The 27,194-nt window shown below is 41.8% G+C and overlaps 1 protein-coding gene across 1 annotated transcript in view; it reads left to right on the forward strand.

Moving 5' to 3' along the window:
- FARP2 (FERM, ARH/RhoGEF and pleckstrin domain protein 2) overlaps positions 1-27,194 on the forward strand; it is a 179,005-nt gene that overhangs the window by 129,035 nt on the left and 22,776 nt on the right. The window contains 8 exon segments of the mRNA XM_089665638.1: positions 635-771; positions 4,773-4,856; positions 9,976-10,118; positions 11,546-11,621; positions 14,432-14,669; positions 18,449-18,579; positions 18,671-18,739; positions 19,756-19,845. Of these exon segments, the coding sequence (XP_089521764.1) occupies positions 635-771; positions 4,773-4,856; positions 9,976-10,118; positions 11,546-11,621; positions 14,432-14,669; positions 18,449-18,579; positions 18,671-18,739; positions 19,756-19,845 (968 nt within the window).

Raw genomic sequence — 27,194 nt, forward strand, 5'->3', positions numbered from 1 at the left:
TACAAAATTCATTTTAAAATGGAATGAAGAAAGGAAATAATGCAAGTGTAATGCTTTTGTGATTAAACTCAATAGTCAGTTGTCAACTGCTGATCCATAATGTTGTTTCGTTCTAGTAATTTGCATAGTCCTCTAACTACTATGGTGTACAAGGCAGGCGGCAGGACTAGGTATACCCAATGGTGGAAACATGGTTTTTGTTATTGTCACGGTTAACAATATACTGGATGGTAATGTCCCCTTACAAGCTAATGAACACATTTGAGTGTGGTTTCCAAAACTCCATAATAAAGAACATCTATGAGTCTAAGCATCATTGAATCAATACGGAAAGCTCTTAAGTGCAAATTGGGAAGCTTAGTTCTATCTCCGTCATCCACTACATGTAGTTCAGAAGATGTTTGACAGCGGTCCAGGAAGAATAAAAGCCAGCAAGAGGCACCACTAGTTAGTCCCTTTCTATAAATATACTTTGTGTTTGTTCAATTGTACACCCCTCTAGTTATTACATTCTGCAAAATGTAATACATTTTCTATTTGTGAATCACAATTTCACATTATTTTGATGCTGCTAGTATACAATTGTGTAAAATCACATTTTGCTTATGGTTTTATGTCTTCTATCTCTGTGTAGGTTGTCAGTTGTCCCCGGTTACATTGAGGTTGCCTTCCTCCCATTCCCAGCCTGGCAGTTCCCCATTGCTGAGTCCCTCATTAAGTGACACTGGAAGTGCCAGGACATATGATGCTGAAGAATCATCTGAGATCAAGGTGGGGACAGTCTGTGGTAATAACACTAATCGCTTTTTAGCCAGCCTGGCCCAATAACTGTTGTTTTGTCTTTGTTTTATTTCCAGCTTAAAGCAGAAATGATGTCATTGTTAAACTTTTGTACTTGGTATGAGGGTAAAAAACTACATGAGCATTATTGTCTAGTAGACACTGAAATTCACAGGTTTTGGCACTGAGTGTATTTTATAGTGGTTGCTGGCACAAAACTTAATTTCAAATTATTTTTACCATCTAGTACATCCAAAATCTTAAAGTAACCAACGTTGTATTCATATAACACTGGGAGAAGGCTTGCTCTGCAAAACTCTCAGTAGGTATTACAGCGGGAAATATGCAATCAATCAGCGTCTTTGGACAGATGGAGCACCACTGATGGCACAGTAGGGTTCTGCCTGTTTTATGTTATCCTTTTGGTGGACACTAGATTAACCAATGGCTTCCATTTACTGGGTATTTGCAGGCATAAAGAATAATACTTAGTTTTCACCTGAGCAAAGTCACTATCCACCCCTAAAATGCAAACACAAATGTTGGAAATAAATTATATGATTTCTGACAAGAATTCCTAGTGCAATGTAAAATGAGCCTCTAAATCTGATATCTTTTTATGTTCTATAGCCTTAAAGCTATGTAATAATTGCAGTGTAGATGACAAATGAGTTTAAGATATTGCTATAGCAAGAAACGAGCCGAAGACAACCTCCCAGTCATCTTTTGATAAGAAATGTCCTCTCTTCATAGAGTAATTGTTATTGATCAAAGAAATTGCCTTGACTTTAAGCAGAATTTCCTTTTCTCAGTCATTCGCTGAGGGAAACAGCTTGATGATAATTATGCAACCCCTTGTTCAAATGTCCATGCTGATAAGACAGACTAAATCCATAGCCCTTCTGCACATGCTCAGTTTATTGTGTATTGCTAGAGAGGTTTTTCTTTTCTTGGGAGAGTGCATGTGATCAGCACAGAGCCAATCGGCACTGTCCAGACAGTCAGGGGTTTTGCATCCTCTTAGAGCAGAAAGAAAACTCCTACAAGCTTTAATCAGTGCTCTGCTGAAGTCACAAGACTGCTCTAACTGCTGATGAGAAAAGGTATTTAGCAGTTTATATTTACTAAAATAAGACAGGTCTGTTTTGGTTATTCCACGTAATCTTTGTTTTTTGGTGCGCTAAATCCAAAAATGACCTCCATAGGACATCACGTTTCCTGACAATTTAGGGAACTATGTTAAATAAGGCAATACCTTAAAATAAATAGAAATAGACTTATAAAATTAAAGTTTTATTACAATTTTTTCATGAAAATCCTTTTTTGAACTGAAATGAGCTCACCTACACACACTAAACTCGATTCTTCTTCCCTGTAAGGCTCCTCTTGGTGCATTTACGCTTGTGCGTAGCATCTGGAATGTCTCTCTGAAGCATCCAACAGTAGTCTGCCATCATTGTAATGCTCCATTTTCCCTGGTATCTCCTTTTCATCTCTTTAATGTCTTGGTGGAATCGTTCACCTTGTTCCTCACTCACAGCTCCCAAATTTTCAGGAAAGTAGTCAAGGTGGGACTGGAGGAAAAGCACTTTCAAACTCATCAGGCAACCTAAAGCTTGAAATGCTTTCAGCATTCGTCCGACGATCTTTTTGTAGTGAGGATCTTTGTTATTGCCTAAAAATTTCTGTACGACTTCTTTAAATGCAATCCACCCTTCTTTTTGAGGATCCATCATGGTATTGACAAACTCTTGATCAACTATAAGCCTTCTAATGTCTGGTCCGACGAACACACCTTCCTTTAATTTTGCCTTTGACAGGCCTGGAAACTTGGTGACCAAGTATTTGAAGCATTCTCCGTCTCTTGGAAGTGATTTTATGGATTGCTTCATCAATCCCAATTTTATGTGGAGAGGTGGTAGAAGAACTTTATGGGAAGGTACCAAAGTTTCTCGGAGGACATTTTTTTCGCCGATTGTTAGCACCCTCGGCTGCCAACTCTTCTTGGTCCAGTGATTTTGTCGGTCTCGACTGTCCCATAGACACAGAAAACAAGGGTATTTGGTATCCCACCCACTGGATTCTTCAGGAAAGATTAACCCCTTCTACCATTAGAAGCACAGACTCAGGGCTGAAGCTTACACATACAGCATGCTGCTGAGTATCCCAGTAGTCAGACATGTCACTCAGAGCAGCACTTGTATTCCCCCCTTTGCAGGGGTGGAGGGGCAGAGATTTTTTACCTGCAAATAACAAAGGGCCAGAAAAGAACTAGGGAAATGAGGAAATAGAATTTTCTTCCCTAAAACTTGCTTAGCTTATGTATATATTGCTGACCATCAGATTTACAGTGCTATATTTTTTTTTACATAACTCGGACAACCCCGAGTTTTTTTTGGCATTTTATATCTTAAATGCACTTATGTGCTTATGTGAATTAATAGTAATTTGGACTTTAAATTTGGTTAAAAACCCATAATATAAAAAAAATACCAAAAATTTTTAAAATTTGATAAATTTGAAGACAATTTTGCATTTTGTGGCAAATCATGACGTCTAGGAGTTTTTTCAATATTTTATTTGTTTTCAGCACACCAAAATACATGGAAATTAGATGAAAATAATCAAACAGCTTTTTAGTCGCAGACCTGTGTAATTACACTTCCATGTTCCGTGAACTGTGGGGGACTAGATATGGTGAATGCAGGGTCCTGGGTTTGGTAACACTTTATCATCAAGTTGTGTCCCCCCTCAATGGACGAGGGAGAAAATAGGATTTTTGTACTCGCCATAAAATTCTTTCCTTGGCGTACATTGAGGGACATGGCTTTCTCGTGCTATGGTTTTGTTTTGGATTGCTTGCTACACCTGAGCAGCTGCAAGGTGGAGGGGTTAAAAACTCAAGGAGGTTGATCTTAAGTGGTTCTAAAGGTAAACTTTTTTTTTTTTTTTTACCTTGATGCATTTTCTGCGTTAACTTTTTATTAGTGGCTTCCTCCTCAGCCCAATCTTGGTCCAGCACTGTGCACGTCTGCAGCAGCTCTTCTTCCCTCTGCCGGCTCTGACAGGCTTGATTGGGAACAGTGGGGGGTGGGGAGGAACTGGGCTGTGTGACGCAAATAGTCCGGCTTGGGGTGAAGCACACACGTGCCCCCATGGGAAGCAGCTTCTTATAGGGCACTTGGGCAGGGGGAGGGGGCAGACGTACCAGTGGGGGACCCGAGAATAAGAGGATCCAGGCTGCTGTGTGTAAAACCATTCTACAGAACAGGCGAGTATGACAAGTTTGTGTCTTTTCTTTTTTTTTTTTTTTTTTTTTTTTTTTTAGTTCAGGCCTTACTATCACTTCAAGTTATTTTTGTGCCTAGCCCCTTTCTGCTGTAGGTGGCATAATAACCCCTATGTTTAATTATCATGCGGTGTCCCTTAATTGTCAATAAGTTATTTAAAGCAAATACAAAAATCCTGCAACCCACACGCCACCTCCCCCCCCCCCCCCCCCTTTTTTTTTTTTCTTGTCATACACACTTTCCTACTAGGGCCTTCTTGTTGGTCAATCTTGGGTCATTTTTTTTTTTTTTTCCCCGGGGCTGCAGTGGGCAGTCCTCAATACTCCAGAGAGCAGTGCTGATGTTGGCACCGTTCTCTGCAATATTGTACTGTGAGCCCAAGGGGTGCATCCAAGACAGCCTGGGCTCACGGAATGTAGACTACTTTTAATATCCAACTGCAACTAGTATGTTGTGCATGATTTTGGAAAATGGCTGCTTCCATTTAAACCTTGTTTGCTTTTTGAAACCACATAACTAGTTGCCAAAAATTTAAAAAGCTGATCAGTTTTTTAGATATTGACCTCTGCAAAATGTAAAAGATTATTTTTTTTTTCTTGGTGACTTTACATATAGTGTACTGTGCTAACATAGCAACACACACACACACACACACTTCTAATTGTAACTTCAAACAAAATTGAATTTGTTTTATATTAAAAGCAGATGGATGAGGCCTATTATATCACCAAAGAAATACTGAGCACAGAAACTTCTCATCTAAAAGATATCGAAGTCATAACAGTGGTAAGTATGCAATAGAGAATGTTGATGTTTTTTGTATTGGGTATTTTAATTGCAATCTTTTCTATTTTCATATGTTAATGTTGTAGGTCTAGATCAGGCATGTCCAAAGTCCGGCCCGCGGGCCATTTACGGCCCGAGGGTCGGTTTAACACGGCCCTCCATGTCAGTGTGTCAGTGTGTCTTATGGAGCGAATATGGAGCGGCCGGTCCGGTATTTCCACCGCGGCCGTGTCAGAATACCGGGCCGGCCGCTCAGCTCTGCAGCGGGACCTTACCTGTTCCTCTATCCAGCGGCGTGCTGTCTTCCCGACTTCTGTAGTGTGGGCGCTGGGCATGACAGCCGGGTGCCAAGTGCGCATGCGCAAGAAGCGGTGCTTTTTGTGAATGGTAAGGCGGTACCTGGGACACATGACAGATCCCAGAAGCCGCCGGACCAATCACAAAGCGCAAGTGCTTCTCACTGGGCACCCGGCTGTCATGCCGAGCGCCATTACAGAAGCCGGGAAGACAGCACGCAGCTGGATCGAGGAACAGGTAAGATCAAAGAACAACTGCGGAAGTAAGAGCGAGTACCTGTCAAATTCAGGTACCCGCTCCCCACCTCCCCAAAGGTCAGCAGTCATCTGTGCTGTCCGCAGTCTCTGGTCATCCCTGTGCTGTCCGCAGTCTCTGGTCATCCCTGTGCTGTCCGCAGTCTCTGGTCATCCCTGTGCTGTCCGCAGTCTCTGGTCATCCCTGTGCTGTCCGCAGTCTCTGGTCATCCCTGTGCTGTCCGCAGTCTCTGGTCATCCCTGTGCTGTCCGCAGTCTCTGGTCATCCCTGTGCTGTCCGCAGTCTCTGGTCATCTCCTGTACTGTGTCTGCAGTCCATTAGTTCAGAATTTTTTTTTTCCTGTTTTCTGCCTCTAAAACCTAGGTGCGTCTTATGGTCAGGTGCGTCTTATACGGCGAAAAATACGGTAACTTGGCATAAAATAATTTATTTGCATTTAATTGTAATGGTTCAAAGAATGTTTGGAAAAATGTTCGGCCCTCCACCATGTTCACTTCATCCAATCTGGCCCTCTTTGAAAAAAGTTTGGACACCCCTGGTCTAGATGGATCATTTGTTCTCTAGACTCTGATATGTCAGTTTTTCTTTGTTCCTGATGCACATACTTTCTCTCTAGCCAATTCTTTATCCTACACTTTTGTCTTTAAAGACTATGGGGGTTATTTATCAACAGTGGAGCAAACACAATCTGGAGATGCTGTGCATGATAACCTGATAACCAATCGGCTTCTCTTTTTTTTTTTTTATTAATTTTTTCCAATACAAAAAGAGCATCTAATACACACAAAAATAAAAAGAACTTCACCAATACATAAATTCAGTTTGCATTGTTTTATCTCCTGAACTCAGAATCCCTTCCATATTCATCCAAGTCTATCCAGTCTATTATTTGTGATATCACCACTTGATAATATTTCTTTACATTTGGAATCCCCAAACCCCCATTCCCTTTTGTCCTACACAATACCTCATTCCTCATTCTTGGTTTCATATTTGCCCAGATAAACTTAAGTATCATCTTCTTTATTATCCCGAACAAAGATCCTGGTAGATGTACTGGGAGCATGTGAAACTTATACAGGTACTATCACCATCTTTTCCAGGTTTATGTGACCTATCTAGGAAGTGCCACAGTTTGACAATCTCCTCAGCTCCTCTTTTATTTTGTTTACTAATGGGATATAATTTACCTGGTACAGGGCTTTTATTGAAGGAGTTAGTTTATTCCCAAGTAGCCGATTTCCTTTTCCCTCCAAGTAAATGGAAAGTCTTTTTGTTAAGTCCGCTTCTCAACTTTTGGTATATTCATGTTAAAGATCTCTGGCTTTACAGGGTTTATTTTCAGATTTGATAGCTCACCGTACTGTTTTATTAGTCTCATTAAATTAGGCAACGTTATTCTAGGATTTACAACATGTCGTCTGCGTATGCTGCCACTTTATGCTTCACTTCCCCTAGCTTTATTCCTGCTATGTTAACACACTCTTACTCTCACCACAGGTTCCAGGGATCAAAAAATAATAAAGGAGAAAGTGGGCATCTTTGTCTGGTTCTGTTATACATTTTAAAGAACTGAGAGAGGGATCCGTTGACCTTAGCAGCTGCTGACGGAGCGCTATAAAGCCCTTCTATCCACTTTAACATTTAGGCCCTATTCCTAAGACTTCTAGCGTATCAATCATGAAAACGCAGTTAACCCTGTCAAAAACCTTTTCAGCATCAATTGACAGGAATAATGTTGTCCGTTTCTCGCTTTTTACTCTCTGTATGAGGAGCAATGATCTCAGACCATTGTCCCTACCTTCTCTTCCCGGAACAAATCCTACCTGATTCAGGTCTATCCACTCAGCATCAACTCCTTTAGTCTGGTTGCCAGTACCTTAGCGTACAGTGTGTAACTGGCACACTGTGTGCTATCTTTCCTTTCTTTAAGTATAATCATTATATGTGCCTGCAATGACTCCTCCTTCATTTCTAGCCCCTCCTCTACTGTACTCCTATAAACACACATTTTAAGGTCTAGGAGATCTCTAATTTTTTTTTATAATAACCCACAGTACACCGTGTTCCAAATTTATTATGCAAATGATATTTTTCTCATTTTCCTAAATAATTGATGTAAATAACAGTCAGCATAATTCTCATGTTATCAACTATTAAGAGTACAATTAAAATTTTATTGCACAAACCTCCTAATGAGTAACAGTATTTTTTTAAACATAAAAAACTTACAATGCACCATTCCAAATTATTACGCACAGTAAGTTTCAAAAAACTTTATAGGTTGGAAGGAACTGAAAATTGTCATTTGTTGTGTTTGCAGCATATTTACTGAAATCAAAAGCTATTTCAGTCAAACTTTTAACAACATTTTAACTTTTTAAACATTTTAACAGGTCATGTTACATTTTAACATAGGACCCCTTATTTGATAGCAGCTTCACAAGTCTTGCATCCATTGAACTTGTGAGATTTTGAACAGTTCTGCTTGCATTTGTTTGCAAGATGTCAGAATAGCCTCCCAGAGCTGCTGTTTGGATGTAAACTGCCTCCCACCTTCAAAGATCTTTTGCTTGAGGATGCGCCAAAGATTCTCAATAGGATTGAGGTCAGGGGAGGATGGAGGCCACACCATGACTTTTTCTCTCCTTTTATCCCCATAGCAGCCATTGATGCAGAGGTGGTATTTGCAGCATGAGATGGTGCATTGTCATGCATGAAGATGATTTTATTATGCAAAGCATAGTTCTTCCTTCTGTACCAGGGAAGAAAGTGGTCAGTCATAAACTCCACATACTTTGCAGAGGTCATCTTTACACCGTCGGGGACCCTAAAGGGGCAGACCAGCTCTGTTCCCATGATTCCAGCCCAAAACATGACTCCACCACTGCCTTGCTGACGTCCCAGCCTTGTTGGAACACCAACCATCCACTACGCCATCCATTTGGACCATCCAGGGTTGCACGACACTCATCAGTGAACAGGACTGTTTGAAAATTAGTCTTCATGTATTTTTCTGCCCAATGCAGCCGTTTCTGCTTGTGAGCATTGGTTAGTGGTGGTCGAATAGAAGGTTTATGCACAGTTGCAAGACTCTGGAGGACTCTATACCTTGATGTCTGTGGGACTCCAGAGGCACCAGCAGCTTCAAATATCTGTTTGCTGCTATGTAATGGTATTTTAGCAGCTGCTCTCTTGATCCGATGCATGGATCTGACAGAAATCTTCCTCAGTGTGCCTTTATCTGCACGAACCCCATTGTGCTCTGAATCAGCCACAAATCTCTTAATAGTGCGATGATCACGCTTACGTTTTCGTGAAATATCTAATGTTTTCATACCTCATCCAAGGCATTGAACTATTTCACTCTTTTTGGCAGCAGAGAGATCCTTTTTCTTCCCCATATTGCTTGAAAATGGTGCTCTGCTTAATAATGTGGAACACTGTCTTTTAGTAGGTTTTCCTTAAATTGGGCTCACCGGCCAATCTAATTATCACAGGTGTCCGAGATTGTTTTCAGTGATCTATGACACACAATGCCATCCATGAGTTAAACTGAAAAACAAAATATTTAGTCTTTGTGACAAATAGAATTTGCATAATAATTTGGAACACGGTGTAACCAACCAAACGGCTTCTATCTTCAGCTTGTTCAGTTAAACTTTGAAAATAAAAGATAGACACTGAAAGGTCACTATGCTGCTTTAGTTTTGATAAGGGCCCTTTCACACTGATACGTTTTTCCTGCGTATTAACCTTGCAAGAAAAATGTGTCCCTTTAAATCCTATGGGATTCTTCACTTCACTGCGCTGTGGGTGCAGTGTGTTTTGGTGCATATTTGAGTACATGTCCAGGCAACAAAAAACAGAACCAGAAACGTGCTGGAAACCTCTAAGACGCAGCAAAAACACATAATTTTACTGCACAGCATTGTGAAAGTACCATAAATTCTCCTCTATGAGTAGAAATCGCTTTTACTGTGTTCCAACAATGTGGACGAATGAGCAATGTGACTGTTTTGTGGAGTATTAAAGTGATTGTAAAAGCTCAAGGTTTTTTTACCTTCTTTCATTCTATGCATGAAGGGAAAAAACTGTGTGCAAAAGATCCCCCCGCCCCCAAATACTTATCTGAACCCTCTTTCGATCCAGCAATGTACACATGAGCCTCCAGTCTCCCAAGTCTTTCTCTTCTCATTGGCTGAGACAACAGCAGGAGCCATTGCCTCCCGCTACTGTCAATCACAGCCAGTGAGCCAATGAAAGAGTGGGGGGCAGGGCCGAGGCTCGTCTGTGTGAGAATGGACACAGAGCAGTGACTCAGGTGCCCCCATAGCAATCTGCTTGCTATGAGGTCATTTCTCAGGAGGGAAGGGGCCAGGAGCCCCAGCGGGGCTGCTCTGTGCAATACCACTGCACAGAACAGGTAAGTATGAAATTTATTTAAAAAAAGCTGCTTTTACAATTGCTTTAAAGCATGCATTTTTAATGTATACCCTGTCTTCTGTCTGTAGTGTCTTTTGTTATTTCTTTAACATATAATAGATATCTTGTTCTTCCTTGGTAGTGGCTGTACAGGGCACTCTGTAAAGGTGGAGAACTCCAAGAGACCTCGGAACAGCAGATGAAACCTTTATTTTCTTGCTTGGAGCCAATAAGACAATTTCACGAAGAGTTTTTGCACCAGCTGGAGGATGTCCTTAACCTTTGGTATTTAATGTAGCTTACAAGCTGAGTGGTGATGGATGCTGTTCTTAGACCTAGTCAAATAAAGATAGCTGTATTCTATAAACCACACAGAATAATTTCTCTGTCTTTTCTTGTGCTCAGTCTACTTCCCAATCCTCACCTATGATTATGAGCTGCAAGCAAAAACCAAAAAAACAAAGCTTTAAATGAAAGTTCTTTTTTTTTTTTTTTCTTCTTTTTTTTTTTTTTAAGTGCCATAGTGCAGGTTGAGAAGTTGTGGTACTGTTTAAGACATGTCCACGTATCACTGCTCATTTTCTCCTTTACTAATTATCCTTCATAGGTTGTGCTACAACCAACCGATACCTTGCTTCGTTTATCTCCATATGACACAGTTGTTTTTTGCTCCACATCCCTTATTATTGGTACAACCCATATTATTGGTACACATTACAGTGTTTAATGCCCCTACTATCCAAGAAGGGGAGACTGTGGTATAATCAATAACTGAACATAATAACTGAACAATTAACTTAGCTGGTAAAGTGCTGAAGTCCAAAGTCTACTTAGGGGACCTGCAAAGGAGATATATATGATTCAACAAATACTATATTTGTTCTTCATAAGAAAACTCCCTCCCAAAGCGTCACTCTCTCCAGATCCACCCACAGTTTTATATAAACCGCATGGGGAGTGGAGTGAAGACCATAGTAAGAGGGGTTTACTTAGCAGAACATCATTTCATATGATTATACTTTTAATTCCTCTTAGGGCCCCAAGGTAGGACCTCAGAGCAATAAATGGATAATATCACCCGTTTTACCTGGGAGCCTCTTATGCTAGCCATAAAATGAGACTGTCAACGTTTTGAGACATCTGTCCATCCTCAATTGTGGTAGTGCATTACCGCTGCCTTCTCTTTAATTTGGCCAAAAGATGAGGGTAATGCATTTGTGCTGAAAATGAAAAAGGTCTGATTGGCACATTTTCACAGCTTACTGGAAAATGTATTTGTGTGATAAGCATCCATTGAGAAGTAGAAGTACTTAATGCAACTGATTGACAATCGGTAAGCAATTATCTTCTGTACCTCACGAGATGGGTCATGCATGGCCACCCTTAGATACAGGTGAGGGGACCACACTAGGAATAGTTTGAGCTAGCCTACTTATCTTTCTGTAGCCACAAATCTCAAGTCTGCTGACGATGTGTATAACAATCATCAAGAATTTAGCTTTTGGCCTAGGGAATTTAGCATGGACATGAGCACTCTGGAAATGAGGGGTCTGTAAGGTGGGTAGATCAGGAAAACAAGTAGCAAGATTGTAATGAGTGAAAATTAGTTGCAATAAGTCAGAGACTTTGTTATTTAAAGAAAACTGCACACAGTGCTTCTAAATACTGTAGACTCTTTTTACTCTCAAGTTACTGTCTCATGTTTCTTGCAGGGAAGGAAAAGCTTCACATACAAAGGACATGCAAATACTTGGCGATTTCATGTTAAGGAAAATGACTGCCTTGCGGGTGAGTATGTATATCTGTTTTCTGTTTGTTACTGAGAACGTGTAGCTCACCAAATCTGTGCTATACAATATACAGGTCATATGCAGTGGGGAAAGACAATCAAAGATTAACTGCTTGTATAGAGGGAGGAAAAGTTAGAACTTCTGTCAGGATCTTATTGCTGCCTGCAGCCCCAGCAGGAGAATCCCCCCTTTTCCTATCCCACTAACAACTCTTTCACAAAGACAGAAAGTGAAGGGAAATCTCTTGAACAGAGCTATAGATCACAATAAAAACTGACTTAGCCTTTAACCTTTTCATTCATCCAAAACAAAGTTTAGGAAGGGGTTCCACTGTATGCCAAACCAAATGAATCCAAACTTTGCAACATAAATATAACATGAAATTGCATCCAATATCATACCCTAAAAGACTGAAGGTCCATTCACATTAAAATGACCCACTGCAGTGCTTTAATGTACTTGCGTTAAGCCACATTACAACGCACATTCACACGTGCTGCACTACGACCGATCATTTATTATAAGTGTACTACCAGTGCATCACAACAGATGATAAAATGCGCATGACCTGTTTTTAGTAATTAAGTAATGGGAAGTAAAGTGTTTCTATGTAATGGGAAGTAAAGTGAGATTCCTAAATGGAGCACAGAAAGAGGGGAAAAAAACACACAGATTTGAACCTTCCCTACTCTATCCATAACAAAAAGAAAATGCTTTGGCTACACATACACTTAATTTTGAATAACTATGGGTAGGGTTGCCACTCACCCAGTATAATAGGGGATCGTCCCAGATCTCATGGTAAAATGCTGCATCCTGTATTGATTCAGTACAGGACACAGTTTGTCCGTTATGTGTATCTTTCCTGAGCCTGTAGACAGCATGTTTCACATACACCCTGTTCCAAATTATTATGCAAATGATATTTTTCTCATTTACCTAAATTAATGTAAATAACAGCCAGCATAATTCTCATGTTATCAACTATTAAGAGTACAATTCAAATTTTATTGAACAAACCTCCTAATGATAACAGTATTTTTTTTAAACATAAAACACTTACAATGCACTGTTCCAAATTATTCCGCACAGTAAGTTTCAAAACACTTTATAGGTTGTAAAGAACTGAAAATTGTCATTTGTTGTGTTTGGAGCATATTTACTGAAATCAAAAGCTATTTCAATCAAACTTTTAACAACATTTTAACTTTTTGAACATTTTAACAGGTCACGTTACATTTTAACATAGGACCCCTGATAGCAGCTTCACAAGTCTTGCATCCATTGAACTTGTGAGTTTTTGGACAGTTTCTGCTTGAATTTGTTTGCAAGATGTCAGAATAGCCTCCCAGAGATGCTGTTTGGATGTAAACTGCCTCCCACCCTCATAGATCTTTTGCTTGAGGATGCTCCAAAGTTTCTCAATAGGATTGAGGTCAGGGGAGGATGGAGGCCACACCATGACTTTCTCTCCTTTTATCCCCATAGCAACCATTGATGCAGAGGTATTCTTTGCAGTATGAGATGGTGCAGTGTCATGCATGAAGATGATTTTATTACGGAAAGCATAGTTCTTCCTTCTGTACCAGGGAAGAAAGTGGTCAGTCATAAACTCCACATACTTTGCAGAGGTCATCTTTACACCGTCGGGGACCCTAAAGAGGCCGACCAGCTCTGTTCCCATGATTCCGGTCCAAAACATGACTCCACCACCACCGTCGCAGCCTTGTTGGAACAGGGTGGCCATCCACTACTCCAACCATCTGGACCATCCAGGGTTGCACGGCACTCATCAGTGAACATGACTGTTTGAAAATTAGTCTTCATGTATTTTTCTGCCCAATGCAGCCGTTTCTGCTTGTGAGCATTGGTTAGTGGTGGCCGAATAGAAGGTTTATGCACAGTTGCAAGACTCTGGAGGACTCTACACCTTGATGTCCGTGGGACTCCAGAGGCACCAGCAGCTTCAAATATCTGTTTGCTGCGATGTAATGGTATTTTAGCAGCTGCTCTCTTGATCCGATGCATGGATCTGGCAGAAATCTTCCTCAACGTGCCTTTATCTGCACGAACCTATCTGTGCTCTGAATCAGCCGCAAATCTCTTAATAGTGCGATAATCACGCTTAAGTTTGCATGAAATATCTAATGTTTTCATACCTCATCCAAGGCATTGAACTATTTCACTCTTTTCGGCAGCAGAGAGATCCTTTTTTTTCCCATATTGCTTGAAAATGGTGCTCTGCTTAATGATGTGGAACACTGTCCTTTAGTAGTTTTTCCTTAAATTGGGCTCACTGGCCAATCTAATTATCACAGGTGTCCGAGATTGTTTTCAGTGATCAAAAGAGCCCTGACACACAATGCCATCCATGTGATAAACTGAAAAACAAAATATTTAATCTTTGTGACACTTAAATAGAATTTGCATAATAATTTGGAACAGGGTGTAGTAAACCAACTGGCCAGCAGATCCCAAGTGATGTCAGGTGCAGAGAGATGCTACAGCTGCACTACCTTCTACTGCCTTCTCAGCCACTGGGCCCGGGGTAGTTTTTGGGATTAGTAAGGGACTTGTCGCTGTCAGCTTGGGCTTATAAGGGAATAGGTGGTGAATGGACATATCCTCCTGTTTTTTTTTGTTTTTTTTCATATGAAAGGAGTATATGGCATTTGTGTCTTTCCTTAGCTCACCTACTCCACTGTCCCAGCTACATTATAAGATGATATCCCTTCAGTGCCTGAAAAAATTTGTGGTTTACATTCATCAATTTACTATCTCCATGTTATCTACTTGTATCTGTCACAGGCATTGCTTCCATCATTGCATAAATTAGAAGAAGTCTTTCTTGAGATGCAAAGGAAAACTCATGGGAAGCATGAGGTGGACATTCTATTGCAAGAATTTGAACAACAGAGATTATGTTACTTGCCACTCAGCTGCCTTCTGTTAAAGCCTTTGCAGCGCCCCCTGCAGTATGAAAAATTACTAGATCGGCTGTGTCACCATTATCCACCTTCACACCATGATTACAACAACTGCCAAAGTAAGCATACTGAGTTAACCAGACAGCCTTCATATTCTAATCAATCATTAAAGTATGAACTCTAACTATGAACGTCTGTTGTTTTTTTCCCTCTGGCTTGGTTTAATATACTCTTAAGTGTTTGGTCATATATGTTTGAGTGCTAAAAATACTTGATGATCCTGGTAAAACTGAAATATAACTGTAATTAGAAAACTGACATTTTGGGAGGGTCTGCTGAAATACTATTATAATACATATTAGCCCGTTTACTCTTCCTCATTCTGTTAATATGCACAAGCCTCATAAAGTAACAAAAACTTCCTTTACCTTTTCGGAGTCAAATCCTCCTTTAGTGCTGGTTCACATATATGTGGATTGGATGCCATTTGAACGACATGAAATAACATTGCTTCCCATGGTGCCTGTTCACATATGTGCAGTGCAGATTCAGTGCAGATTGAAAGAGTCCTGTCTGATTTCTGAGCAGTGTGGTCCGGTTCAGGTGCAGATTACAGGCTATGGACCTTTATGGGAACCGCTTCTGGATCGCACATGTCATCAGTTGTGAACAGGATTTCAGTTCAGATCAGGTTTCAGCACATTTTACTCTCCTTCTCTCCACCTCAGCAAAACAAAAAAAGCCTTGCAAAACCACATCCAAACCGGCCCTGAACCTGTGAACAGTGGAATCCGCAGCTGTTTCACAAAAACCAGCCCTGAACCACTGAACAAGTAGATTGTAATCCACACTAAAACCAGATCTTGAAATCCAGAGGGCATGTGTTACATAGTTACATAATTAGTCTGGCTAAAAAAAAGACAAAAGTCCATCCAATTCAACCATTAAAAAAGAAAAAGTTATAATCCTATACCCACAGTGTGAATTGGCACTAATTTGTGTCTCATATGTTCCCACTCCCAGACACTGCAGCTCACAGTGGGAGGGTTTCAGCAACAGGGGCAGTGCTGTCAATCCTGAAAGCAGTGGGCAGGGTTAGGTACTGATTCACAAGCTTACAGGCTTGTGTCTGATCAGTTGGACAATTAACTGTTCACTTAGACCTCTACCAATTGGTTCTACTACTTCTACTCCTTACTAATACTGTATGCATATTTTGTATTTGGTTAACCCCCTACTTCATGAACATGTTATTGAAATGTGCTCAGATTACAGCACAGAGACGGGGGTTTAATAATTACAGCATTCAAGGTTTCAACTTAACCAGTCTGCTAGTGGTTTCTATTTCTTTCCAAAAAGTACACATCTAAAAGTAGTGTCAGTAAAATTTGATAGCTCCCTAAAGACCCAAGACATAGGAAATAAATTATGCACGATATTATAAAATGCTTATATGTGCTGCAAATCTGGGTTGTCTACGCTCTGTGATGAATCTGACATTTTGCATGCTACATGAACAGGGGCGGACTGACAACTTATGGGGCCCCCGGGCAAAAGGGGATTGTGGGGCCCCTGTGTCCTTGCCCAAACTCAAAAAAGCCTATAAAAAAGGTACCAGGGGCATCTCATGGGGTCCCCTACTGACCCCGGGCCATCGGGCAGTGCCCGAGTTTCCAAATGGTCAGTCCGCCCCTGCACATGACTCCTGTTTAATATTTATGTATGGGGATGTGACAGCATCAGCACAGGTGGCTCCTTCACCTCTCCTGATTCATATCTTTTTCCTGGATTGATCATGCTTGAGGTAATTGAAGCAGTATTGCACTTGAAAGGACCCCAAAAGCTTGTCCTGATAAATTGGATGTTAGTGCAAATAAACAAATCTCACGGACAGTACTCAATTGTTGTGGATTGGTCAAATATGCTGTTTGTAGGCTGTGCCCTCAACATCTGCTGCCTTTGGCATAGTCCTACTGCAAGTTCCACATCACACATGATTCAGCACAGGGTTTCCGTATGACTCTGTGCACCAATCCAGTGTCTGTGAAAGGCTATATGTGTGTATGTTGGATTTTGTTTTTCCGTTCTCAATATCTGCCTTGGTGCTTGGCTTGGCATTTGATTCTAGAATTGAATTGGGGTTATTCCCTGATTCTTGCTATCTGCACTTGCCGTTGTTTAGAACTCAGATTGGATTTTTTATTTCTACTCATTATATGTTTCCTGCCCTGACCTTCTTTTCAACCTGCAAGCCACACAGGTCTGCAGCCTATCCTGACCTCCATCTTATCCGGATCGTGGCTATGCCTGAGGATCTGATGCTTTACTACAGTTCTTCCAATATTTCTGTTACCAGCCAAATACTCTTAGGTGCCAAATTGTAGTTGTTCCATCTGTATTATTGTTAACTGTGGTAAGGCCTATAAACTTTGGGGCTTGTGCCTTGGTGAATGTTCCCCAGAGCTTTCTGTTGACTCAAAGAATTTGATTCATATAATTTTAAGACCATGTATCACTTGGATGTCAGACGCACCCAGGTAACTTTCAGATTTAGAAGATGAGCAGTGTCAACCCCCGATATTGCTCATGTGGCAGGTGTACTTTAAACAGGGATTTGCAATCCAAATCCTATTTTCAATGTATGCTCTGGCAAGCCATATTTTCTTTATATCGGTGGTTCATCTAAGGTCAGTAGAACATGTAGGTAGATCTCCTGAGTCATAAAAAACTGCTACTAGATTGTAGTTAAAATGCCATACCCCAACCTTGGGGTAGTTGTAAGCTGCTACTGGAGCAAACATCCAACACTTTATTCAAAATCTATTGCTTGATTGTGTTTTGGGCAAAAGATTCTATCTATGAATAAGATTTCTAATTTTATTCCGTGATATGACAGGCCCATTCTCATTCATGGAAAGACAAGTTTAGATTATCTGTACTTCTTTATAGAGGTGGTGATGGGAGGGGGATTTAAACTTGTCTGTGCTCCATGTCCCTATTAGGTGTAATGATCAGCCTTGAACCCTCCTGTGTCTGCTGGTCATCATTCAGCACTGCAGCGCAGGTCTCTACAGCGCGCATCTATCTGCCTAAGTAGACTGCTGGATATTTGGCCTGTGTCTGATTAGGTTAGCTAAACAATTTAGTCTTGTCTACACCTGCCCTGGATAGAGGTCTAGAGGTTTGTCTGATTTTTCATGTTCTGGAAGATTCCTGTGATTGCTTGCATTGTGTTTGTACTCAGCTTGTCTGTGCTTATTCTGATAATCGTCCTGTTAGGCCTGCTATTGTCACTTTGTGCTCTATCTACCTGTCTGGAATCTGGACTGTTAAGTATTAGTTTTGTATTTGCTCAATCTGACCGTTATGCAGGCCATAGACGGGTCATTTATCGGCCGAATTTTCGTCCGCATGAAAAATTGTCCGATAATCACGCCGTCAGTGGGACCAGCCCGTCGGCCGTTTTTCGTGGATCTCCTCATTTATTTTTATCGGTCATGCTGGAAAATCTGCGAAAAACGGCTGTTTTTTGTGGCCATGGGTGGCAGCATCGGCAACGGGGCCGACCAATTTTTCGTTTATCGGACGCAAATTTGGCCGATAAACTGCCCGTCTATGGCCTGCCTTAGCCTACTGCTTCAGTCAATGTCTGCTGCTGTTTTAGTTGGTTGTTGCCCCTGGTGATGCAGTGGGCCCACCAATGTCTGACAGTAGCGGAAGCAATCTGCTAGCCTGCATTATCCTGGTGAAACTGTGGAAATCATGTCACCAGTAGGATTAATCCTGTACATCTCTAGGTGATTTGCTCTGTACTCTCAGCAGCCATTCGAAAATTGAGTTGGTTGCAGTTTTCTGATATGCAGACAGCCAATAATGATGAACACTATGTTTGTCACAGGGGCTTTAGGTGAGGCCAGTGCGGTAAGTTCTCGGCTACGACACCGTCTGCTGCACTTGCAGAACCTGCAAAGGCTGGACCAGCTTGAGAAAGACCTGCTGGGAGGAGAGCACCTATCTTCACCAGGTCGTGTAAGTATCCCAGAGTTCTTTTCATGTTAATGCGCTTTTGTTTATTTGCCATTGTTTATTTGCCATTGTGAAATTTTTTTTTCCTCTCCAGGAATTTATTAGAGAGGGCTGTCTATACAAACTGACCAAGAATGGCTTGCAGCCACGAATGTTCTACCTTGTAAGTATGCTATACAAACAGTAAAGGCTGGTAGGTCAGGACAGGCATGAAAGTTTGTGTTGCTACTGTCAAAAACCACAAACACAAAATATGTTCATCGCTTTTGCTCCCACTGTGTGCACTTTAAGTATATTGGCCACCCCTGTTCCTTTGGAACTTGCAAATTCTGGATACAACCATTAGTCTGGACATTTGGAAGATATGCTGTTTGTTTTTTAACATTTAATTTTTTTACAATAGTACTTTACTAGGAAACAAATTCACTTGCTCTTATAGAATAAAAATTTTTTCCAGTTCAGAGATTCTTAGTGGAAATTCTTAAAGCATCACAAAGTATAATTATTACTTTTAGAATTTGCTTACATCATATTCTCTGCTCAGAAAAAGTTAAACATAAGTTTAAGTACAGCTTTTTCAGTGAAGAATTCTTCTCCAATGATGAAAATAAACATTTGTGTGGCAGGACAATTTTGATATACCATAAGTTCCCTACTTACAAACTAGCTCCCAGAACAGAACCAGTTCGTAAGTACAACTTGTTTGTAAGTCCATCAAAGATCTGTCTGGAAGCACTGATCAGTGTGTTCTGGTGGGGAGATTCCCCCTATTAGAACACAAAGGCACAGTGGGGGAGATTGCCACACCAACATTGCTTGTGTCCATATGGCAATCTGTTTTTTTGTTTTGTTTTTTTGTTCAGCCTTTTGGGTTGAACGGAAAAAAAACTGTGTGTGACATGCAAACACATGTTCACGTCTTTGAAAGTTCACAAGTCGAACATTTGTAGGGGCCAACTGTACTGCAAACATTATCAGATGCTGCAGTTCAGCAACCTTACCTATTGCCAGTACACATCCTCTATGGAACTTCTCTCTACCTTTTTTTTAATTAAATCTGCTTGCTATTTAAAGTTAAACTTCAGGCAAATTAAAATTGAATGCTGTTATGCATTTATTAAAAATATGAATTAGATGTGTTTTAAATACAAGGTATCTACAAGTTTTGTTTCTCTTTAGTTTTCCGATATGCTGATATACACACGGAAAGGCCTGAGCTGCACTAACCAGTTTCGGGTTCATGGCCGCCTGCCTCTCCATGGGATGCTGGTGAGTATTAGGGGCTAGATAGTAGGCCTCCCTAACTGAACACCAGAGCAAAATGTATAGCTGGCAAATATGTAAACACATACTTATCGACTTCTGTACAACCACTCTGTCGGATTTCCCTCACTCAGTCAGCGTGGCTAGCTATAGTTGGCTACGCTATTGGTATATTCCGATGACCGAGAAGTCTCCCTCTATTGGAATACAATATCTCATAGGGGAGGATTCCTTCACTTACATTTAGTGTGCGGATGGGGGAATCAAGTCGGTTTTTTTTTCATTCAACCTGCTGGTTGAAGGAAAGAGAGACTCATCTAGGGGCTGCATTCGTTCAAATTTAATGTATTGACAGTATCTCTTTAAATACTGCTCTTTGTGAATTTGTTGCATACTTTGTGAATTCGTGGCCAGTATTTTAGCCCAGTTATATTCTAAAGCCATACAACTTAACTATTTCCATACAACAATCCAACTGCTTGGTATGGAAATAACTACTATTGTTTCTAGTCAATATCTGAATAGCAAAAATGATAGACACAAGGGTACCATTACTACATCAGTGTTTTTTGTCATTGTACATCCAATTTTACGGGTGTCCTTCATAATGCTCTGCTACCACACCAAGCACAGTAATCTTTTATATTTGCTCATAAGAGAGAAGAATGAAACCTGTCAAAGTTCTGGTAAGCCATTAGGTCAAGGGGATAAATGAGGACACTAAAAACATTTAACTGCCAGCAATGTGCCATTTTTGTGGCATGCTGCTGTCCCCACATTCCCTGTAATGGATTATGGTGTAGATGGTGTATACTTGGGGAGAATTAAAAGTATGTAAATAATGGGAAGTTCCTTTTAACAAAATGAACACAATAGGTTTGTGTGATGCATAGTTGCCATCTTTTTTTTTTTTTTCAGTGTGTAAAGCAAGCCAAGTCTGTGCATGCTCAGGTCTAGACAGTAGAAACATTGCGGCGAATAGTGGTTTGTGGCCACACTATGCTACTGTGAGAAGAGCTTAAAAGGACATTAATTAGAACCTAAACCTATTCGTTTTGTGCACAGCACACACATGCCAAAGCCCTTTCAACTAGGGATGAGCTCAGACTTGTATGGACAGGAGTCCAACTCTGCCTGTGCTATCCTGCTGGGAAGCTGACAGCCATTCATAAGCAGCCCAGGCAACGCCCCTCCTTGCAGCCAAATGTATACAAGGGGCATGTATACATGCAACTGCAGGGGATGCTTGGGCCACTTATGATTGGTTTTCTGCAGTGATAGCTTCGTGGGCATGGGCTCATCCCTGCTTTTAACAGCAAAATATGCTTTAATTTCTGGATAAGGATTAGAACTCTAGCCAGGTTTCTGCTATCCAGGACTCCGTTACAGATTTCCAATAACTTCCTGTCCTGACAAACACACATAAAAATGCTGTATTTTAGTAGAGTAGAGGAAGACAAGAACACCATGTGATTTCTGTATCCTTGTTGCAGATTTTTCCTCACTTCCTGTCTGGTGAAACTGTTGTCAGCAGTAAAGAAAGTGATGGAAAATTTCCCCTTACACAGGAAGTGAGGGCAAATGTCCCTAACAAAGCACACCTCCTTACCCACAAGCATGCTGCCTCTGTACATCCCAGCACCCTCTGACCCCCATGCATCCCCCTTCCCTGCACACTTCCATACCCACACCAAGCCTTAGTATCCATCCCCACCTTCCGCACCCCTTTCCCCTGCACCCCTGTGCCTACCAGCATCCTCTGTCCCCATCCTCCTCAGCATATCAGTGCATCCTATTTTACACCTCAATGCCCTCCTCTGCACTCACTGTTCCACCTCATATCTAATGCTGCTGTGGCTTCTCTGAGGCACACTCGCACAACTAGGGTGGAGCCATGCAGAACATCCGGTGGATTGAACTCGCACCTGAGCTCATCACTACTGCAGATTAATTGAATATAATGGCAACAGTAGTGAGCTTCACGCTGCAATCCCGGGTGGAGCCACACAGAACCTCTTAGCTGTCAGCAGGTTTGAGCTCATGCCTGACTCCTTCATTACTGCAGATTAATTGAATATATTAGCAACACTAGTGCGCCTCACACTGCAATCCCAGGACACAGCTACCAGAGGACAGTTTATTAAAAGCCTGAGCTGTTCTGGCAAATCTGGTACAGATGTGATTTAGGGTATGTGTGTGTGTGTATGTATATATGTGTATATATGTGTGTATGTATGTATGTATGTATATATGTATATATGTGTGTGTGTATATATATATATATATATATATATATATATATATATATATATATATATATATATATATTTTTTTTTTATACACACAGTGAAGGAAATTAAGTAACGTATTTTTCGCTCCATAAGACGCACCTGACTATAAGACGTGCCTGGGTTTTAGAGGAGAAAAACAAGAAAAAAAATATTCTGAACCAATAGACTGCAGACATAGTACAGGAGATGACCAGAGACTGCGGACACAGTACAGGGGATGACCAGAGACTGCAGACACAGTACAGGAGATGACCAGAGACTGCGGACACACTACAGGAGATGACCAGAGACTGCGGACACACTACAGGAGATGACCAGAGACTGCGGACACAGTACAGGAGATGGACCAGAGACTGCGGACACACTACAGGAGATGGACCAGAGACTGCGGACACACTACAGGAGAAGGACCAGAGACTGCGGACACACTACAGGAGAAGGACCAGAGACTGCGGACACACTACAGGAGATGGACCAGAGACTGCGGACACACTACAGGAGATGGACCAGAGACTGCGGACACACTACAGGAGATGGACCAGAGACTGCGGACACACTACAGGAGATGGACCAGAGACTGCGGACACACTACAGGAGATGGACCAGAGACTGCGGACACACTACAGGAGATGGACCAGAGACTGCGGACACACTACAGGAGATGGACCAGAGACTGCGGACACACTACAGGAGATGGACCAGAGACTGCGGACACACTACAGGAGATGGACCAGAGACTGCGGACACACTACAGGAGATGGACCAGAGACTGCGGACACACTACAGGAGATGGACCAGAGACTGCGGACACACTACAGGAGATGGACCAGAGACTGCGGACCTTTAGGGAGGGAGGGGGAGCGGGTACCTGAATTTGACAGGTACCCGCTCCCACTTCCGCGGAGTTCTCCTTCCTATACTGTGGGCACCCGACTTTGACAGCTGGGTGCCCACTGCGCATGCGCAAGAAGCGCTGCGCTTTATGAATGGCCCAGCGTCTTTTGGGACCTGTCATGTGTCCCAGAAGACACCGGACCATTCACAAAGTGCAGCGCTTCTCGCTCATGCGCAGTGGGCACCCAGCTGTCACAGATGCCGGGCGGGAAGAAGCCGGCGCTGGAAGACTACAGCGCTGGACCGAGGAACAGGTGAGTTCCTGCCACAGAGAACAGCTGAGTGGCTGGCCCGGTATTCTGACATGGTGGTGGCGGAAATACCGGACCAGCTACTTTATATTCGCTCCATAAGACGCACTGACATTTTCCCCCCTTTTTTGGGGGAGAAAAAGTGCGTCTTATGGAGCGAAAAATAGGGTTTTTGATCCCCTGTTGATTTTGAATGTTTGCCCACTCACAAAGAAATGATCAGTCTAAAAATCGAATGGTAGGTGTATTATAACACTGAGAGACAGAATAGCAACAAAAAATTCAAAAGAAATGCATGTCTAACAAATTATGCACTGATTTGCATGTTCATGAGGGAAATAAGTATTTGATCCCCTATCATTCAGCAGGATTTCTGGCTACCAGGTGTCTTTCATACAGGTAACAAGATGAGATTAGAAGCAGTCTCTGAAAGGGAGTGCTGCTAATCTCATTTTGTTACCTGTCTAAAAGACACCTGTCTACAGGCGCAATGAAACTATCAGATTCCAAACTCTCCGCCATGGCAAAGACCAAAGAGCTTTCCAAGGATGTCAGGGACAAGATTGTAGACCTATACAAGTCTGGACTGGGCTACAAAACTATCGCCAAGCAGCTTGGTGAGAAGTTGACAACAGTTTGTGTAATAATTCGCAAATGGAAGAAACACAAAACAACTGTCAGTCTCCCTAGGTCTGGTGCACCATGCAAGATCTCACCTCGTGGAGTGTCAATGATCATGAGAACAGTGAGGAATCATCCCAGAACTACACGTGAGGATCTTGTCAATGATCTTCAGACAGCTGGAACCACAGTCACCAAGAAAACAATTGGTAACACACTACACCAACAAGGATTGAAATCCTGCAGTGCCCGCAAGGTCCCTCTGCTCGAGAGCACATGTCCAGGCCTGTCTGAAGTTTGCCACTGAACATCTGAATGATGCAGAGGAGTCAAATGAGACCAAAATTGAGCTCTTTTGTATCAACTCAACTCGCCATGTTTTGAGGAGGAGGAATGCTGCCTATGACCCAAGAACACCATCCCAACTGTCAAACGTGGTGGAAACATTCTGCTTTTGGGGGTGTTTTTCTGCTAAGGGGACAGGACAACTTCACTGCATCAAGGGGACAATGGACAGGGCAATGTACCGTCAAATCTTGGGTGAGAACCTTCTTCTCTCAGCCAGGGCATTGAAAATGGGCCGTGGATAGGTGTTCCAGCATGACAATGACCCAAAACACATGGCCAAGGCAACAAAGGAGTGGCTCAAGAAGAAGCACAATAAGGTCCTGGAGTGGCCTAGCCAGTCTCCAGACCCTAATCCGATTGAAAATCTGTGGAGGGAGCTGAAAGTTCGAGTTGCCAAACGTCAGCCACCAAACCTTAAGGACTTGGAGAGGATCTGCCAAGAGGAGTGGGCCAAAATCCCTCCTGAGATGTATGCAAACCTGGTGGCCAACTACAGGAAATGTCTGACCTCTGTGATTGCCAACAAGGGATTTGCCACCAAGTACTAAGTCATGTTTTGTGAAGGGGATCAAATACTTATTTCCCTCATGAACATGCAAATCAGTGCATAATTTGTTAGACATGCATTTCCTTTGAATTTTGTGTTGCTATTCTGTCTCTCAGTGTTACAATACACCTACCATTTGATTTTTAGACTGATCATTTCTTTGGGAGTGGGCAAACATTGAAAATCAGCAGGGCATCAAATACTTATTTCCTTCACTGTAATATATAAATATATATATATATAAATCTATATATACACACACACACAGATACTTGTGTTCAAAATAATAGCAGTCAGACATCACTAACCTGATCAATCACTGTTTTTGGTAGAAATGATATTTCTACATGGCAAATAATTTACTAGCAGGTGTAGTAGAGTAATAGAAATCCAACAGACCCAACAGTCATGACATGCATGCTGCTGATTCTGTGTAATTGAATCACTAATTGAAAGGGGCATGTTCAAAATAATAGCAGTGTGGAGTTCTATTAGTGAGGTCATTCATTCTTTGAAAAACAGTTGGCAATTATTGCCCTTATTTAAGGAAGGAAGGCAGCAAATGTTGTACATGCTGGTTACAGTGCATTTCTCTCTGCAATTCTGAGGAAAATGGGTAGTTCCAGACATTGTTCAGAAGAACAGCGTACCTTGATTAAAAAAGTTGATTGGAGAGGGGAAAACATATAAAGAAGTGCAGAAAATGATAGACTGCTCAGCTAAAATGATCGCAAATGCTTTAAAATGGCAACCAAAACCTGAAAGAAGTGGAAGAAAGGGAAAAACTACCATTCGAATGGATAGAAGAATAGCCAAAATGACAAGGACTCAGCCAACAATCAGCTCCAGGAAGATCAATGGAGGTGTAAAGTTACCTGTGAGTACTGTTACAATTAGAAGACGCCTATGTGAAGCCAAGCTATCTGCAAGAAGCCCCCGCAAAGTCCCACTGTTGAAAATTGCTGCATTTGTATGGAAATAAAAGCTATTAGAAGGATTTTGAACTTTATTCACTTTTTTCAACACACTGCTATTATTTTGAACACAACTGTATGTGTGTGTGTGTGCGTGTGTAAAATATATACACACACAGTGGGGCAAAAAAGTAGTCAGCCACCAATTGTGCAAGTTCTCCCACTTAAAAAGATGAGAGAGGCCTGTAATTGGCATCATAGGTAGACCTCAACTATGAGAGACAAAATGAGAAAAAAAAATCCACACAATCACATTGGCTGATGTGGAAAGAATTTATTTGCAAATTATGGTGGAAAATAAGTATTTGGTCAATATCAAAAGTTCATCTCAATACTTTGTTATATATCCTTTGTTGGCAATGACAGAGGTCAAACGTTTCCTGTAAGTCTTCACAAGGTTGGCACACACTGTTGCTGGTATGTTGGCCCATTCCTCCATGCAGATCTCCTCTTTAGCAGTGATGTTTTGGGGCTGTCGCTGGGCAACACGGACTTTCAACTCCCTCCAAAGGCTTTCTATGGGGTTGAGATCTGGAGACTGGCTAGGCCACTCCAGGACCTTGAAATGCTTCTTACGAAGCCACTCCTTCGTTGCCCAGGCAGTATGTTTGGGATCATTGTCATGTTGGAAGACCCAGCCACGTTTCATCTTCAATGCCCTTGCTGATGGAAGGAGGTTTGCACTCAAAATCTCACGACACATGGCCCCATTCATTCTGTCCTGTACATGGATCAGTCGTCCTGGTCCCTTTGCGGAGAAACAGCCCCAAAGCATGATATTGCCACCCCCATGCTTCACCGTAGGTATGGTGTTCTTTGGATGCAACTCAACATTCTCTCTCCTCCAAACACGACGAGTTGTGTTTCTACCAAACAGTTCTATTTTGGTTTCATCTGACCATATGACATTCTCCCAATCCTCTTCTGGATCATCCAAATGCTCTCTAGCAAACTTCAGACGGGCCCGGACATGTACTGGCTTAAGCAGGGGGACACGTCTGGCACTGCAGGATCTGAGTCCCTGGCGGCATAGTGTGTTACTGATGGTAACCTTTGTTACGTTGGTCCCAGCTCTCTGCAGGTCATTCACTAGGTCCCCCCGTGTGGTCCTGAGATTTTTGCTCACCGTTCTTGTGATCATTTTGACCCCACGGGGTGAGATCTTGCGTGGAGCCCCAGATCGAGGAAGATTATCAGTGGTCTTGTATGTCTTCCATTTTCTAATAATTGCTCCCACAGTTGATTTGTTCACACCAAGCTGCTTGCCTATTGCAGATTCAGTCTTCCCAACCTGGTGCAGGTCTACAATTTTGTTTCTGGTGTCCTTCGACAGCTCTTTGGTCTTCACCATAGTGGAGTTTGGAGTGTGACTGTTTGAGGTTGTGGACAGGTGTCTTTTATACTGATAACAAGTTCAAACAGGTGCCAT

Source organism: Staurois parvus, unplaced genomic scaffold (genome assembly GCF_062004578.1).
Source record: "Staurois parvus isolate SC_StPar_1 unplaced genomic scaffold, SC_StPar_1.0 ptg000049l, whole genome shotgun sequence".
Classification (NCBI taxonomy): Eukaryota; Metazoa; Chordata; class Amphibia; order Anura; family Ranidae; genus Staurois; species Staurois parvus.